This window comes from Petromyzon marinus, unplaced genomic scaffold (assembly GCF_048934315.1).
Source record: "Petromyzon marinus isolate PM22_M1 ecotype Great Lakes invasive population unplaced genomic scaffold, UKy_Petmar_22M1.pri1.0 PM_G_Scaffold_11, whole genome shotgun sequence".
Classification (NCBI taxonomy): Eukaryota; Metazoa; Chordata; class Hyperoartia; order Petromyzontiformes; family Petromyzontidae; genus Petromyzon; species Petromyzon marinus.
Window position 1 is genome coordinate 1,374,965 of NW_027422662.1, and position 18,128 is coordinate 1,393,092.

Genomic DNA, 18,128 nt, shown 5'->3' on the forward strand with positions numbered 1-18,128 from the left:
TAATATTTTATTACTTTATAAAACGTAATAAAATATTATTTTATTTTGTTTTATTTTTATTATTTTATAAAACGATAAAAATATTATTTTATTTTGTTTTAACTTTATTATTTCCCTTCTACGTAAAAAATAAAAATAAAACATAATAAAATATTATTTTATCTTGTTTTCTTTTTATTAATTTATAAAACAATAAAAATATTTTATTTTGTTTTAATTTTATTATTTCCCTTCTACATAAGTAATACAAATAAAAAATAATAAAATATTATTATTTTATTATTTCCCTTCTACATAAGTAATACATATAAAACAATAAAAGATGATTTAGTTTTTATTATTTTATTAATTCCCTTCTATGTAAATAATACAAATAAAACATAATAAAATATTATTTTTATTTTATTATTTCCCTTCTACGTGGTGACTTTACCGAAATAATCCAAGAAGATGAATCCCTGCAGTCACGAAAACGATTTAATCGATAAGTTGTGAGACTTGTGTAGACCTTGGCAGTCGAGCTTGGGTGAAGTCCAGTAAAGTGAACATGGATGGGATTTGACAGGGTAGGCTGAGTAAAAGTTGTCAATAGGTAACTTGAGACTGCACGTGTGGCATAGACTCTGACCCTAGGATTCAACGCACAACACGCTCGTATTTTTGTTCAGAAAAACAAAATATGCATTAAATTTTGATTGTGACTGCAGGCATTCATATTCTTGGTTCTTTCGGTAAAGTCACCACGTAGAAGGGAAACAATAAAATGATAAAAATCTAAAACAATACAATTATTATTCTTGGTTCTTTGGGTAAAGTCACCACCACGTAGAAGGGAAACAATAAAATGATAAAAATATAAAACAATACAATTCTCACGACGTTTCGACTGCAAGACAAGAAGCAATCATCATCAGGTGTGAAAACCACAGCAAGAACAATTTGAAATTTTCTTGCTGTGGTTTTCAAAATTTATTGCTGTGGTTTTCACACCTGATGATGATTGCTTGTGTTGCAGTCTAAACGTCGTGATACATTTTATTGTTTTATATTTTTATTATTTTATTGTTTCCCTTCTACGTGGTGACTTTATCGAAAGAACCAAGAATAAAAATACGCATTGTAAATAATTTCTGTCGATGTTGAGTCAAAGTCTAGGCCCCAGCCAAAGTGTAATGACAAGCTGCCACAGGGCATAACGTCACGAGGTATGATGATGCAGTGCGGTTGGTTCACGACGTTTCCCCCATCGCTGCTGTTTGCTCATTGTGGGAGGTCGTTATGGTACCGATGACATCCGACAGTGCCACAATTTCTGCACTCACAGACAAGGACATCAAAAGACACAGAACCAGAGCCACGCGTACAAACAAAGAACACAACAACAACAACCGCCATTCGCCACTAAGTGGCGGTGACGTCACCACGGCGCTTGTGCCAGGCTATGTGCACGTTGAGGCCACGTGAAGTGAAACCACAAAGGACATCCATAGACGCACACGGTCACACATTTGCACACTGCACGTTTGATGTCACGCCAAAAAAAAATTGTTATTTCTAACATTCTTTGTACTGAAAAACTGTATAATACATACACATTGAATGTATTGTCAAAAAGTGTCACTCATCGGAGAGTTAACCTGTATTATGGACATTTCTTTGCTGATGAAAAACTTCTCCTTTGAAAAGGCGTTCATTACAAATTGACAGTTTTTTGCAGCTGTTAAGACATTGTGCATATGTGGGATAAATAAATCTACGTCCTTTGTGCCAAACCATCAACTGGTGTCTTACCCCCCCCCCCCCCCCCCCTTGGCTAGAAATTATTTTCACGCCCTAAGATGTCGAGACATGCACGGTCAGGGTAGAGGGCGACGCGGTGCGTGTCTCAGCATCTGTCAGCGTCTCTCAGGATCGATGCATGGACAGGGTAGAGGGCGACGCGGTGCGTGTCTCAGCATCTGTCAGCGTCTCTCAGGATCGATGCACGGACAGGGTAGAGGGCGACGCAGTGCGTGTCTCAGCATCTGCCAGCGTCTCTCAGGATCGATGCACGGTCAGGGTAGAGGGCGACGCGGTGCGTGTCTCAGCATCTGCCAGCGTCTCTCAGGATTGATGCACGGACAGGGTAGAGGGCGACGCGGTACGTGTCTCAGCATCTGTCAGCATCTCTCAGGATCGCTCCGCACCGTCCTGGAGTCGGGAAACACCAAACTTGGGAACGGGTGGCACTGCCCATTGTTTAACAAAAAAAATCTTTAATTTTACGACTGAAGTGAAAAGGATTGTACGTAAACAATCGCCAGGGGCAGCCGGGGCTGCCGTTCGGGGCCCTGGATTTTGAGTGGTCCACAAAACATCTGCTTTATACCGGTTAACAATTCTGTTGCGCGAGCAGGTCAGCGGTGGCCAATGCGTAGATCGTGATTCATGGGTGGATCGCAAAATATTTTTTGTTTGTGGATCTCGGGATAAGTCGGCACATTACGCTGTCATAAGCAGACGGAAATTGTCGTGATGGCTGATGGCCCATAAAAAAGTTCCCAAGAATCCACGCTTTAAAACAGCATAACGTCTATCAATATATGGTGCGAGTACTTGGTATGCCCATGCATGTGGAGTATATTACCGTACTGGGTTAAATCCATCAGGGTAATTGTCGGCCATGGCTGTCCCGCTTGATGCCCACCTCCAAGCCGATGGATCGTGCCTTTGCTCGCTAGACTTGACCCCAATCATCGACCCGTAACTGCCTCCCGAACGAGCCAGAATCCAGAACCGGCTGTGGCCGCTGCTGACAGACCGTCGCCTTCAGCACCCTCATAGCGGCTAGCTTTTAGCGTCGACAGAAAACCGGCACGGCGACGACCGGCCTCTCCGCTGCTGCCTTTCACGCTCCTTGGCATCGCGGCCTGCTGCTGAAGTCCGTTCCACCGTGAAGCTGACCGACGCGATGTTTCCTACGTGTGGAGGGAAAAACCTGGGCCCTGTGCCGCACGGACGACGCGCGGCGATTTAGCCGACCGCACCTCCGGTTAGCGTGGTTGGCTACGTACGGTGCGAAAGAAGTTCAACGTGCGTGCGTACAAGTTTGTCTCCGTCAACGCACGTTTTTAAGCCGCGTCTAACGTGACAAAGGGTTATTTTAGGTTGACAGGTTTACTTTATTACACACCCGGGGGGAAACCCCAGTTGAGACCACAGCTGGTGATAATGCAGGCAAGTTCAGACACGAACGCACAGTCGCAAATCACAAATTCCCACGAAAGTCCGCGAGCTCTGCCCGAGTAATTTTCGGCGTCATCATTTCACGCGGGCCGCATGGCCCACTTCGCCAACGGCGGGGGGCTCCAGCCACTCTGAGCGGGGCCCGACCCTCGGAAAGCCTCGTGGCTTCACGGCGAAGATGCGCGTTTGCTAACGGCGTCTGTCGCTTATGTCAACTCACGGATCCGCGTTTTTCAACGTTCAAAAAAGTGAATGCGGAAAAATCTCGAAAGCGACGTAAAAAAACTAAATTTTGATTTAAAGCTTTCGTGACTGCAGTAATTCATATTCTTAGCTCTTTCGGTAAAGTCACGTTGAAGGGAAACAATAAAATAATAAAATATACATAAAACAATACAAATTCTCACGACGTTTCCACCATAACACAAACGACACACCTGATGACGACCGTTTGTGTTATGGTCGAAACATCGTGAGAATTTTTTATTGTTTTAGATATATTATATATATTTTATTGTTTCCCTTCAACGTGACTTTACCGAAAGAGCTAAAAAAACGAAAGCTTTGGGGGGGGGGGCGGGGGTAACACCAGCTAACCCCAAACATGCATTGAACCTTCAATTCTGATCACTTCTCCGCCGTGATGGCGAGGAGGGGGGCGGAAGGCAGGGGTCGAGCCAGTGGCCCGGGGGAGAAACCTGAGCTGGGCTTGGCCTTCTCAGGAACGGATCTGCACAGCGTGGGTCTGATTGCTTCAGGCCCGGTAGAAATGCAGCTCATCATTTTATTGTTACTACTACTACTGCTGCACTTGTGTTCACTGAGTGCCGTGTGACTTGCATAGGAAGATCCTGCCAAGTTGTAATAATAAGAGGGTTTTTCCCCTTTTTTTCTGGCAACAAAACTGAAACCTTTTTACAAGGATTCATGTCACTGCATTAACCACAATACCTGCAGTCAAAATGCAAACAAAAAACACACTATGATAATATATGATGCATTGTCCTTGAAACTGATTGGTCCACACCAAGTGACGGCTTTCTTTTTGAGCCTCGACCCAATCGGTGCTCGACCAGATGACGCCAGAAGGCGTCACACAGCTCAAAGACAATGCCACTATCAAAGTAATGAGGGCTCGGGGTGAGCATCTACATCATGACCTCCTTTGCCAAGTTCTATGCCGTAGGGGGCGATGATCGCTGCGTCTATTCCGACCAAGTGATTTGCGGGGCCATGACGCCAATGGGACACAATGGCCTCCTCTTGCGAACGATGTCGCGGGATTTGACCGTCACAAGGTGTAGCGATGGCACATAGTAATAATACGTCCACAGTAATATAACCAGGGTGGCCCCCGCTGGATTTGAACCGCGAACCTCTGCACCGAGCGGCGAGCGTGTTACCGCTGGGCCATGGCGCCACCCAGAATGACATCGGTGTTTCACTCGCAATGCGACACGCAGCAGTCGTGACGCACACCCTCTGTCTCGACTGGTTCTGATGTGGTGGCAAAGGGCGCAGTCGCGGCGTAGAGAATAGCACACGATGAGCACGGAGGACGATGACCATTGTGACGTCGCACCGTAAAATACGATATCAGATAGCAAAAAATGCGCACCGTGATGTCACTGACGATTACTTTTTCGCGAAATTAAATTGATAGATAAATAGATCAAATATCTTGAAGCGCTTTACATCTCTTCTAGATTTGAAGCTTTCGTGACTGCAAGGATCCACACTCTTTGGTTCTATTCGGTAAAGTCACGTAGGTGACTTACATCGTGCGCCAATGGATATTTCGGATAACAAACAAAAAAGTTGAAATGCGCAACGAGGGAAAGAGCATTGGAACGTGAGAGATGGCAGCGGACGCAGCAAATGGTGGCCGTGCGCAGCCTGGCGCGTGGAGTTGTGGGGGCGTATGCCTCACCTGGTGAGCGGGGCCGCTGCGCAGGTGCTGCTCGCTGCAAGAGCACGTGCACCTGTGGACGGAGCCCTCCTCCGTGCCCGGGCCAGGTGCACGTCGCCGTCCTTGCACGTGCGCTCATGAGTGCAAGCGCACGCAGAGATGAACGCGCGCAGGTGAGCGCGTCCGTGCGTACACACAGACGCGCAGGTGAGCGTGTACACGCGTACACGCAGACGCTTCAATGTGCGGGCCGCTCGCTTGCCTCGCTTGGATTCGTCGACGGTAGGGCTCGTCAACGAAATGTCCGGTCGCATAACCGGCATGAGGAGGAGAGTGATGGTGAGGCGCGGTGGCCTCAGTGGTGATGATGACCACTGGATGTTAACTGCCTCGCCTCGTACACAAGCGGTCGCGGGTTGGACCCCAACCCTGACGACGCCTGCTGCTGCTGCTGTATGCTTGGAGTTTGCGGTGTCTCTCTCTCTCTCCCTGTGGTCGCGTGGATTTTTCTCCGGGTCCTCTGGTTTTTCCCTCCGTATTTAGGATCAACGTCACCGCGCGTTTAAGAGTATTTGGCTGCTATAAATTTCCACACTCAGTGGGCCTTACGTGGTAAACAAAAAACAAATTTAAATAGTAGTTTAATAGTTTAGTTATTGAACTGGATTCAATTAGGCATGCGTACTCTGAGGATGGAAGTCGACGCAGGTTCCACGAGCCAGCCTCCAAATGAGCGCCTCATCCTCATCCTTACGTTCCCTGCTTCAGCCTCGTCAGATCTGACGCGCGTGTGTGTGTGCGTGTTAGACATTAGGTTTTACTGCGCGTTACAACACAACTGAAAAGACCGTTGCTCAACTGACGGCGATAATTCCACACGCGCACACGCCGCACGATACCGCCGTGTGTGTGTGTGTCCGCGTCTCACCCTGGCAGTCAAGGCCTCTGCGGACGGCCTAGCGGGTGACACGACCGTCAGCTGAGATGGATGCGAGGGTCTCCCCACGGTCCTCCTCCCCACCTCCTCCTTGCTCGAGCCTCACCCCCTGCACCTGCACCACTGCACACATGTGTTTGCCTGACTCGCTGAGAGAAGGCATCCAAATGCACACGTGAGTTCAGCCTCATGGAATCAAGCAACGTTTCTTTAAAGAGATTTGAAGCGTTCGTGACTGCAGGGATCCATACTCTTTGGTTCTATTCAGTAAAGTTACGTGGGTAAAAAAATAAAGCAATAAAAATCACGACGTTTCGGCCACAACACAAGTGGCCTTCATCAGGTGAAGGGACCGGACTGTCCAGAGGACCTGATGAAGGCCGCTTGTGTTTTGGCCGAAACGTCGTGATTTTTTTATTGTTTTATTTTTTTACCTACGTGACTTTACCGAATGGAACCAAAGAACGTTTCTATTTGTTCACAGTTTGGGTCTTGCTCCCTCAGTATTGCCACGGTGGAGAGATGTTAACCCCCTCGCCTGGTATGTCAAAGGTCGTGGGTTCGATCCCAATCCTGATGCACTACACATAATTGGAATTTCCATGTTTTCCCCGTGGTCGCGTGAAATTCTCACCAGGACCTCCGGTTTTCCCCTCCGCATTTGGAAACACGCGTTTAGAGTATTTGGCTGCGATAAACTCCCACCTTAGAAGCCACTTTGTCGAGCTGTATGTGTGGCCAGGTTGCTTCTGTAAAAGAGCTACGTAGCTCAGTGGGACTCACCCGGTAAAATAAACAATAGTTTAGTTTAGCGTTCTTCCCGTGTGCTATTGGCAGCAATGCCTTGAGACACAGGATCATGTAAGAGAATGTTAGAGCAGTGCACCCCATGTGTCATGGAATAGTTGCAGAATTTATATTTTTACAGGACTTTTACCAAAGAAACCTTCGTGTGCCCTTTTTACCTTTACACAGTAGGGGGCGCACTTTCTATGCATTGCAATGGGATTGTTGCATGGCAGTCAAACCGAAGATTTACATTCGTAAGAGCTGCAATCTTGATAAATCGAGTGCAAAACCGAAATAAACTGCGTGGTTTTTTTTTGTCAACGAGGTCTCCTGCTACTCGATCGGAAGCACGTATTTAGATCGGGGAAGATTTTACTCACCACAATCGTGCCATCATCAGGGCATTCACCTTGAACATGAACATTCGCCCTGTTTGCGATTCGAGGTTGCGATTGCACTCAACACATTTTTTTTAAGCCTCTGAATGTCGCGCCTCTAGTGGCAGCAGGGGTCACGTGACCAACTGACATACAACGAATGTGATTTATAGAAAAAATCGATTTTCACACACACACGTTAATGGATGAATCGTTTACACCCCCAGTAATATGTTGATGCATTCAGGAAAACCTCCTTGAGTCTCAAGAATATGTTCAAGAGCCAGGCCGTGCATTGGGATGTGATGCCATTCACACGTTCAGCAATTCGCATGAGAAGTAATCCTTGAAGTCTCAGTTGGCGCCAGTGGTGTATGTGGAGTTTACAGTGGCTGCATAATTTACAAGAACTAATAACATGCAGTATGTAACCATGATAATAATTTTCAGCCGTTTGTAAATTCCCTGATGGATGAAAGCCTCCCCATGGCGTGTTCGATTAGCGCGGTTGGCTACGTACGGTGCGAATAGAAGTTCATCACACGTACGTACAGTTCTGGGGGTGTGTTTGACCATACTTCACCACAATGGTCAGTAAGGGCTGGTAAAGGCGGAGGACCAGTTAGCCGTGGCAGCGAATCCGAGTCTGGTCACCGGGTAAAAAATTCAGTACGTCAACCAGTGCCCCACCGCTCCACCACGGCGTATGTATGAGTGAAAAAGCAATTGCTTCTTACGTGCAGAATTCAAAACAATAATGACATCCACAGTCCTATTCCACTGTTACAGTTTGTTAGGAAAGAAAAACTGAAATCGTGCTGAGGCATTAAGCTGCCAACAACTACGCCTGCCATTCGCCACTGCGCAGCGGTGATGTCACCACGACGCTTGTGCCAAGCTACGTGCACTTTAAGGCCACGTTAAGCAACCGGGCATTGTGGCGCATCCCTGTGGTTTTGAAGCACGGTTGGTGGATCACAGATTTGTTAAATGCCCAAATCTGCCCGACTGCAAGGTGGCCAAAAGAAAGCTGTGCAGCAAATTGGCTTCTTGAATCGATCTGCGTGCCACTTAAGAGTGAAATCCCATCATCCGCTCGAGTTTTTTTTTCTCTGGGTTACTCCGTCTCCCTCCCGCACGCAGAGCAGTGCCTTTAACAACACGGAATTATATTCTTGGTTCTTTCGGTAAAGTCACGAGGACAGCCCTGTCCTGTCACGAGGACAACGCTCTCCTCATGACAGCATGGTCCCTTCACCTGATGAAGGCCACTTGTGTTGTGGCCGAAACGTCGTGATTTTTTGTTGTTGTTTTATTTTTTTACCTACGTGACTTTACCGAATAGAACCAAAGAGTTTGGCAGGGCTTTCCTGAAAAAGTATTCGCGCCCAAGTTATACGCTCCTGGGTAAACAAGCGTCAAATTAAAGTAACTGCGTAGGTATTCAGATCTGTAAGACACTCAAGCTGCCTTGCGCCCCGCAATGCGCTGTGAGCTCTTTGTCACGACGAGTGCAGCAGACACATCGCAGGGAAGCCTTCATTCAGCTGCGGATTCAATGTGGCGGGCAGATGGCAGTGCCACGTGACACGTTTTGCGATGACAGTTTTTTCGCAACGTCACTTTTATTCGTAGCTTCGCTTTTATCTTGCGCCTTTTTAAAACTTGTTTCGGTCTCGGTGCGGATGGAGATTGCGCAATAGTTATTCAGCCACAGTTCGCTCAGCCTGTGCCCGCCGTAATGCTGCAAACACGTGCTGACAGTTACACGGACAGTAACAGAAGGGGCAAATTAACTACGGAAGTTGATTACATAATAGAATCGCCACGTCATATACCCATGAAAACGTGTTACACAGCATTAATTTCACGGATAATAGAATGTTTGCTTGCTTCATTAACCATTGGGTTTGTTATTTCATAAACGTTTCGTCAGGAAATGCGATGTTTTAGAACAAAATATACGCGCAAAGATAATCACCGAATGACTACCGTCATGAAAACGGAACTTATATTGTCGCGATACATCGCAGCATCGCCAGGTCACGGCGACTCTAGGTTTGACCAAATGAGCAGCTCGTCATTTGCGTGACTTTCACGTTAATTGCCCTGTGCCACGGAGCTCCAGTGTTTAGTTTGGCAATGGCCACCCTGCTCACTGCTCTGATTGCGTGTCTATTGGAGAATGTGTCCGTGCCTACGTACACACGGCTGTGGCTTATGGCCAACATCGGTGAGGAACGCCTGAAGTGGTCCTAGGCCTCCCGTGGGGTCTACTCGGCCTTGAGCGCGGTGCCTTGGTCGTCCTTTGTGTCGGCATCGGCACTGGGAAGACAAATGCGGCCGTGGTCTTGGCTAAACTCTTCCCTCGTGCACAGTGCTGGCCTCCGTAGGTGCTGGCTCACAGCACTTGGCCCCGACAGGCTGCTAAAGACCTTATAGGGGGGGGGTCTTTGTGCGTCATTCTACAATTATCAGTCTGAAGATAATCTGATGTTGCAACTTATGACTTTACTTATATATTTATGTGCGTGCAATTTTTGTTCCATTTCTCATGTGGGAGTAAATTTCTCTCCGATTTTTTAAAATTTGTTTCCAAGCTGTAGTTTTTTTTATTTTAGCTTTTGTTAATTTTCTTGACGCAGACTGTGTCCTGCTCTCGTGAGTTCTCATTTGGTTCAACGAAGTAAACTCTGCGTGCATGTGTGTGTACGTACGTGTGTGCACGCACAAGCGTGTGTGTGTGCGCACTGCGCGTGTATGTGCGCACTGCGCGTGCCATGCATGTGTGCGTGTGCATGCACGCACAAGCGTGTGTGTATGTGCGCACTGCGCGTGCCATGCATGTGTGCGCACGTGTGCGGCGCTGGCCACAACACCACCCCCGTGCGCCGTGCCCACCTTCATTGCCGTTCTCCAGCAAGCGCTTGCCTTAACACTCCGTGTAGAATACATGGGGAATATTTGTCTTTGCGTGTTCCTCCAGGGTCTGTTCAGCAATACTGATGTTCTGCTCAAGCCCAGCGGTCTCCTGGTTCTGCAAGGGGTACGTTCGCTACCGAGCGTGACCGAGCGCTAACGCATTTGCTGTTTTTGTTGCAGAGGTCCATCGTTTAAACCACCCCCGCCCCTCCCCTCCCCCATGCAGCCACCCTGGTTAATACTGCGGGTGTATAGACCATAGATGTGCACTGCCTGCTTCACAGTGGAAGGCAAAGATCCCGTGACGTCGTTCTAAACAAGAGTAGGGCCGCGTGCTCGCCGCACGCTGCAAATCAGAGAATTGCCGGCAAATTACTCAAATCGGAATGACGCGTTGTGGGCACCGCTCCAGTGGCAGACTTCTGCCGCAGGTCACCCGTGCAGACTCATCCTGATCGCTTGGTGTTCTCAGCAGGTTCATCAAAGAGACGCTCGCCAACAGCGGTTTTCACTCCTCACGCAGCAGCCTTAGTTCTCACCGGGTTAAACAAGAGCAGAGGCGCTCATGGCTGTTTGAACTCCTCCTCACGCAGCCTTAACGCAAGTGAACGGGATTGTCTTCCCGCAGAGCAATGCGGATCTTGACGCCGTCTTGCGTGAGAGGTGAACCGAGTCCCGCTCCGCCGCACTTTATTTCTGCCGATTCTGCTCGCGGTTCAGCAAAGCTTTCGTTCACCCAGCAGAGCCATCAACATCCTGACCAACGCCACGGCTGGTGGGTTCAGAGCTTCTGGGTACCGGGGGTTGTAGTTGAGGAGTGTCACACGGTGGTTGTTGTTGTTGTTGTTTGACCATACCTCACCATGCTGGTGGGTGATTGATAAGGGAGCACATTGTCTCGCCTCTGGCCGAGTACGCGACCGGTATGGGTGCCGCTATCCACTGTCTACCATCTTTGGTCTTCCAAGGCTCTTGGCCACGCCTAGGCTGTACTCCTTTGAATATTTTTTTTAATATTTTAATTTATGCATGCAGAATGGACCTTGTTGAAATAACGGGGTTAAAATTGTACTCCACGATTGGCGGGTGGACTGATGGCACGGCGGTCGACATACTGCGGTTTAGACCCGTCAACCCGAGTTCCATTCCAGGCCATGGCTAACATCGGTGGCAAGTGATATCAGAACCGGTCCTGGGCCTCACTCCGTCAATCCCGCACTGGCCAGTAGTGTGGCGAAGATGGGCAAACAACCATAATACACATACTGTGGCAATGGCTTCGTCTAGCAGTGGCGTAAAATTACTATAGTTATTGAATAAAATATCTGAATGTCAATCTAGTGGCAATCCTTATTTGGGCAAAGCTACGCCCAGTGACTGCGGTTCATTAACAGAGACACAGAGAGAGACACAGATAGAGAGAGACACACAGCAACAACACAGAGAGAGACACAGATAGAAACACACAGCAACAACACAGAGACACAGAGAGAGACACACAGATAGAGAGACACAGCAACAACACAGAGACACAGAGAGAGGCACACCACAGAGACACAGATAGAGAGAGACACAGCAATAACACAGAGACACAGATAGAGAGAGACACACAGCAACAACACAGAGACACAAAGAGAGAGACACAGCAACAACACAGATAGAGAAAGAGACACAGCAACAACACAGAGACACAGAGAGAGACACAGATAGAGAGAGACACACAGCAACAACACAGAGACACAGAGAGAGACACAGCAACACAGATAGAGAGACACAGCAACAACACAGATAGAGACACACAGCAACAACACAGAGACACAGATAGAGAGAGACACAGCAACAACACAGAGACACAGAGAGAGACACAGCAACACAGATAGAGAGAGAGACACAGCAACAACACCGATAGAGACACACAGCAACAACACAGAGACACAGAGAGAGACACAGCAACAACACAGATAGAGAGAGAGACACAGCAACAACACAGAGACACAGAGAGAGAGACACAGCAACAACACAGATAGAGAGACACAGCAACAACACAGAGACACAGAGAGAGACACAGCAACACCACAGATAGAGAGAGAGACACAGCAACAACACAAAGACACAGAGAGACACAGCAACAACACAGATAGAGAGAGAGACACAGCAACAACACGGAGACACAGAGAGAGAGACACAGCAACAACACAGAGACACAGATAAAGACACAGCAACAACACAGAGACACAGAGAGAGAGAGACACAGCACAGAGACACAGAGAGAGACACAGCAACGACACAGATAGAGAGAGACACAGCAACAACACAGAGACACAGAGAGAGAGACAACACAGAGACGCACTTTGGCTGCTGAAGTCAAAACTGCGGAAATGAAGGACGCGCGGTACGGGAGGTGGATGGGGGAGAGAGTCGGGGTAGGGGGAGAGAGAGAGAGAGATGGGGAGAGATGGGGGAGCGCTGAACGAGAGAGAGGGGGGTTATCTACTCACTTCCAGCGGAGATTTTACATTCTCCATCGCTACAACGGCAGATAAAAAAAAATTTCGTCAACTGAGAAGCGGAGGAGCAGATTCCACCACCACCACCGTCACCACCACCACCACCGCTGCTGTGCGTGTGGGGGTGTAACGTGTCAGTATTTAAATGTCTTAACCCAGCCACGTGCTGTGTTCAAAGTGCCTAGCTGGTGTGTCACGTGTCAGAATTTAAATGTCTTAGCCCAGCCACGTGCTGTGTTCAAAGTGCCTAGCGAGTGTGTCACGTGTCAGTATTTAAATGTCTTAGCCCAGCCACGTACTGTGTTCAAAGTGCCTAGCGGGTGTCACGTGTCAGTATTTGAATGTCTTAGCCCAGCCACGTGCTGTGTTCAAAGTACCTAGCTGGTGTGTCACGTGTCAGTATTTAAATGTCTTAGCCCAGCCACGTGCCTCCACTTAGCACCTTAATTAATTGAGTGGTTAATTGCTTTAGCCAGGTGTGGTGGTGTGTATATAAAATCTCCTCTTGAAATCACGCGATACCCTCCACCCCATTATTTTGGCCAAGTGTAAGAAATACAATTTTAAGACTTAAAACTTTCATGACTGCAGGAATTCATTTTCTTGGTGTTGGGATCGAAACGTCGTAGTTAATTTTATTTCCTTTGAAACCTTTATCCGTGACTTTACCGAATGACCCAAAGTCGCGTGACGTCATTTATGGACGTCCCCTTAATTATTATTTTTGTATAGAGGATTTTACCACGGTCAAGTCGTGCGTGAATGAAATGATCATTATTGCTGGGTTCCCAATCACTCCGTGTTCACACCTCGTTCACACCTCGTCACGCTGTGTGTGTGTTACACCTCGTCACACACTGTGTGATCACACCTCGTTACAATGTGTGTTCACACCTCGTCACACTGTGTGTGTGTTCACACCTCGTCACACTGTGTGTGTTCACACCTCGTTACAATGTGTGTGTTCACACCTCGTCACACTGTGTTCACACCTCGTCACACTGTGTGTGTGTTCACACCTCGTCACACTGTGTGTGTGTTCACACCTCGTCACACTGTGTGTGTGTTCACACCTCGTCACACACTGTGATCACACCTCGTTACAATGTGTGTTCACAGCTCGTCACACTGTGTGTGTTACACCTCGTCACACTGTGTGTGTTCACACCTCGTCACACTGTGTGTGTGTTACACCTCGTCACACTGTGTGTGTTACACCTCGTCACACTGTGTGTGTTCACACCTCATCACACTGTGTGTGTTCACACCTCGTCACACTATGTGTTCACACCTCGTCACGCTGTGTGTGTGTTCACACCTCGTCACACTGTGTGTGTTCACACCTCGTCACACTGTGTGTGTTCACACCTCGTCACACTGTGTGTGTGTTCACACCTCGTCACACTGTGTGTGTTCACACCTCGTCACACTGTGTGTGTTCACACCTCGTCACGCTTTGTGTGTTCACACCTCGTCACGCTGTGTGTGTTCACACCTCGTCACACTGTGTGTGCGTGTTCACACCTCGTCACACTGTGTGTGTGTTCACACCTCGTCACACTGTGTTCACACCTCGTCACACTGTGTGTGTGTTCACACCTCGTCACACTGTGTGTGTGTTCACACCTCGTCACACTGTGTGTGTGTTCACACCTCGTCACACACTGTGTGATCACACCTCGTTACAATGTGTGTTCACAGCTCGTCACACTGTGTGTGTGTTACACCTCGTCACACTGTGTGTGTTCACACCTCGTCACACTGTGTGTGTGTTACACCTCGTCACACTGTGTGTGTTACACCTCGTCACACTGTGTGTGTTCACACCTCATCACACTGTGTGTGTTCACACCTCGTCACACTATGTGTTCACACCTCGTCACGCTGTGTGTGTGTTCACACCTCGTCACACTGTGTGTGTTCACACCTCGTCACACTGTGTGTGTTCACACCTCGTCACACTGTGTGTGTGTTCACACCTCGTCACACTGTGTGTGTTCACACCTCGTCACACTGTGTGTGTTCACACCTCGTCACGCTTTGTGTGTTCACACCTCGTCACGCTGTGTGTGTTCACACCTCGTCACACTGTGTGTGCGTGTTCACACCTCGTCACACTGTGTGTGTGTTCACACCTCGTCACGGTGTGTGTTCACACCTCGTCACACGCTGTGTGTGTTCACACCTCATCACACACTGTGTGTGTTCACACCTCGTCACACTGTGCGTGTTCACACCTCATCACACACTGTGCGTGTTCACACCTCGTCACGCTGTGTGTGTTCACACCTCGTCACGCTGTGTGTGTTCACACCTCGTCACGCTGTGTGTGTTCACACCTCGTCACACTGTGTGTGTTCACACCTCGTCACGCTTTGTGTGTTCACACCTCGTCACGCTGTGTGTGTTCACACCTCGTCACACTGTGTGTGCGTGTTCACACCTCGTCACACTGTGTGTGTGTTCACACCTCGTCACGGTGTGTGTTCACACCTCGTCACACGCTGTGTGTGTTCACACCTCATCACACACTGTGTGTGTTCACACCTCGTCACACTGTGCGTGTTCACACCTCATCACACACTGTGCGTGTTCACACCTCGTCACGCTGTGTGTGTTCACACCTCGTCACGCTGTGTGTGTTCACACCTCGTCACGCTGTGCTTGTTCACACCTCGTCACGCTGTGTGTGTTCACACCTCGTCACACTGTGTGTGTGTTCACACCTCGTCACGCTGTGTGTGTTCACACCTCGTCACACTGTGTGTTCACACCTCGTCACGCTGTGTGTGTTCACACCTCGTCACGCTGTGTGTGTGTTCACACCTCGTCACGCTGTGTGTGTTCACACCTCGTCACACTGTGTGTGTGTGTTCACACCTCGTCACGCTGTGTGTTCACACCTCGTCACACTGTGTGTTCACACCTCGTCACGCTGTGTGTGTTCACACCTCGTCACGCTGTGTGTTCACACCTCGTCACACTGTGTGTGTGTTCACACCTCGTCATGCTGTGTGTGTTCACACCTCGTCACGCTGTGTGTGTGTTCACACCTCGTCACGCTGTGTGTGTTCACACCTCGTCACACGCTGTGTGTGTTCACACCTCGTGACACTGTGTGTGTCCACACCTCGTCACACTGTGTGTTCACACCTCGTCACACTGTGTGTGTTCACACCTCGTCACACTGTGTGTGCGTGTTCACACCTCGTCACGCTGTGTGTGTGTTCACACCTCGTCACGCTGTGCATGTTCACACCTCGTCACGCTGTGCATGTTCACACCTCGTCACGCTGTGCATGTTCACACCTCGTCATGCTGTGTGTGTTCACACCTCGTCACGCTGTGTGTGTGTGTTCACACCTCGTCACGCTGTGTGTGTTCACACCTCGTCACAGGCTGTGTGTGTTCACACCTCGTCACACTGTGTGTGTCCACACCTCGTCACACTGTGTGTTCACACCTCGTCACACTGTGTGTGTTCACACCTCGTCACACTGTGTGTGCGTGTTCACACCTCGTCATGCTGTGTGTGTGTTCACACCTCGTCACGCTGTGCATGTTCACACCTCGTCACGCTGTGCATGTTCACACCTCGTCACGCTGTGTGTTCACACCTCGTCACGCTTTGTGTGTTCACACCTCGTCACGCTGTGTGTGTTAACACCTCGTCACGGTGTGTGTTCACACCTCTTCACACGCTGTGTGTGTTCACACCTCGTCACACACTGTGTGTGTTCACACCTCGTCACACTGTGCGTGTTCCCACCTCATCACACACTGTGCGTGTTCACACCTCGTCACGCTGTGTGTGTTCACACCTCGTCACGCTGTGCTTGTTCACACCTCGTCACGCTGTGTGTGTTCACACCTCGTCACACTGTGTGTGTTCACACCTCGTCACACTGTGTGTGCGTGTTCACACCTCGTCACGCTGTGTGTGTGTTCACACCTCGTCACGCTGTGCATGTTCACACCTCGTCACGCTGTGTGTGTGTTCACACCTCGTCACGCTGTGTGTGTTCACACCTCGTCACACTGTGTGTGTTCACACCTCGTCATGCTGTGTGTTCACACCTCGTCACACTGTGTGTGTGTTCACACCTCGTCACGCTGTGTGTGTTCACACCTCGTCACGCTGTGTGTGTTCACACCTCGTCACATTGTGTGTGTGTTCACACCTCGTCATGCTGTGTGTGATCACACCTCGTCACACGCTGTGTGTGTTCACACCTCGTCACACTGTGTGTGATCACACCTCGTCACACGCTGTGCTTGTTCACACCTCGTCACGCTGTGTGTGTGTTCACACCTCGTCACACTGTGTGTTCACACCTCGTCACACTGTGTGTGTGTTCACACCTCGTCACACTGTGTGTGTGTTCACACCTCTTCACACGCTGTGTGTGTTCACACCTCGTCACACACTGTGTGTGTTCACACCTCGTCACACTGTGCGTGTTCCCACCTCATCACACACTGTGCGTGTTCACACCTCGTCACGCTGTGTGTGTTCACACCTCGTCACGCTGTGTGTGTTCACACCTCGTCACGCTGTGTGTGTGTTCACACCTCGTCACACTGTGTGTGATCACACCTCGTCACACGCTGTGTGTGTGTGTTCACACCTCGTCACACTGTGTGTTCACACCTCGTCACACTGTGTGTTCACACCTCGTCACACTGTGTGTTCACACCTCGTCACACTGTGTGTGTTCACACCTCGTCACGCTGTGTGTGTTCACACCTCGTCACGCTGTGTGTGTGACGAGGTGTTCTGGCTGTGGTGGGTGAGGCAGGGCGGGGCCAGGCACACACAAACACAAAGATTCCCCACTGTGTAGCCTGTAACAGACTGTAGGGGCAAGTGTTGTTAGCGAGTAGCAGCACCTATGAGGGCTACCGGCACTGTGGCACACGAGGGGGTGGGTGGTCAGCACCACGCCCGGCCGCCTTTGTCTCCCTCCTGGCGATGTTTACTACACACCGCACCAGGTACTCATTTGAGGTGCGGTGGGTGGTGGTCATGGTGGCGGTAGCGGTGGTGGCAGTGGTGGTGGTGTTGGTGGTGGTGGTGGTGCCGGTGGTGGTGGCGGTGGTGGCGGTGGTGGTGGTGGTAGTGGCGGTGGTGGTGGTGGCCGTGGTGGTGGTGGTGGTGGTGGCGGTGGTGGTGGTCGTGGTGGCGGTGTTGGTGGTGGTGGTGGCGGTGGTGGTGGTGGCGGTGGTGGTGGCAGTGGTGGCAGTGGTGGTGGCAGTGGTGGTGGCAGTGGTGGTGGTGGCGGTGGTGGCAGTGGTGGTGGTGGTGGCAGTGGTGGTGGTGGCAGTGGTGGTGGCAGTGGTGGTGGCAGTGGTGGTGGTGGCAGTGGTGGTGGTGGTGGCAGTGGTGGTGGTGGCGGTGGTGGTGGCGGTGGTGGCAGTGGTGGTGGCGGTGGTGGTGGCGGTGGTCATGGTGGTGGTGGTGG

The 18,128-nt window shown here is 49.7% G+C and overlaps 1 protein-coding gene across 1 annotated transcript in view; it reads right to left on the minus strand.

The window, feature by feature from the left end:
• Positions 1–2,826: 2,826 nt before the first annotated feature.
• LOC142908958 (coxsackievirus and adenovirus receptor homolog) overlaps positions 2,827–18,128 on the minus strand; it is an 83,416-nt gene continuing 68,114 nt past the window's right edge. The window contains exon 8 of the mRNA XM_076059640.1: positions 2,827–2,957. Coding sequence (XP_075915755.1) covers positions 2,827–2,957 — 131 coding nt within the window. The remainder of the gene's footprint in view (positions 2,958–18,128) is intronic.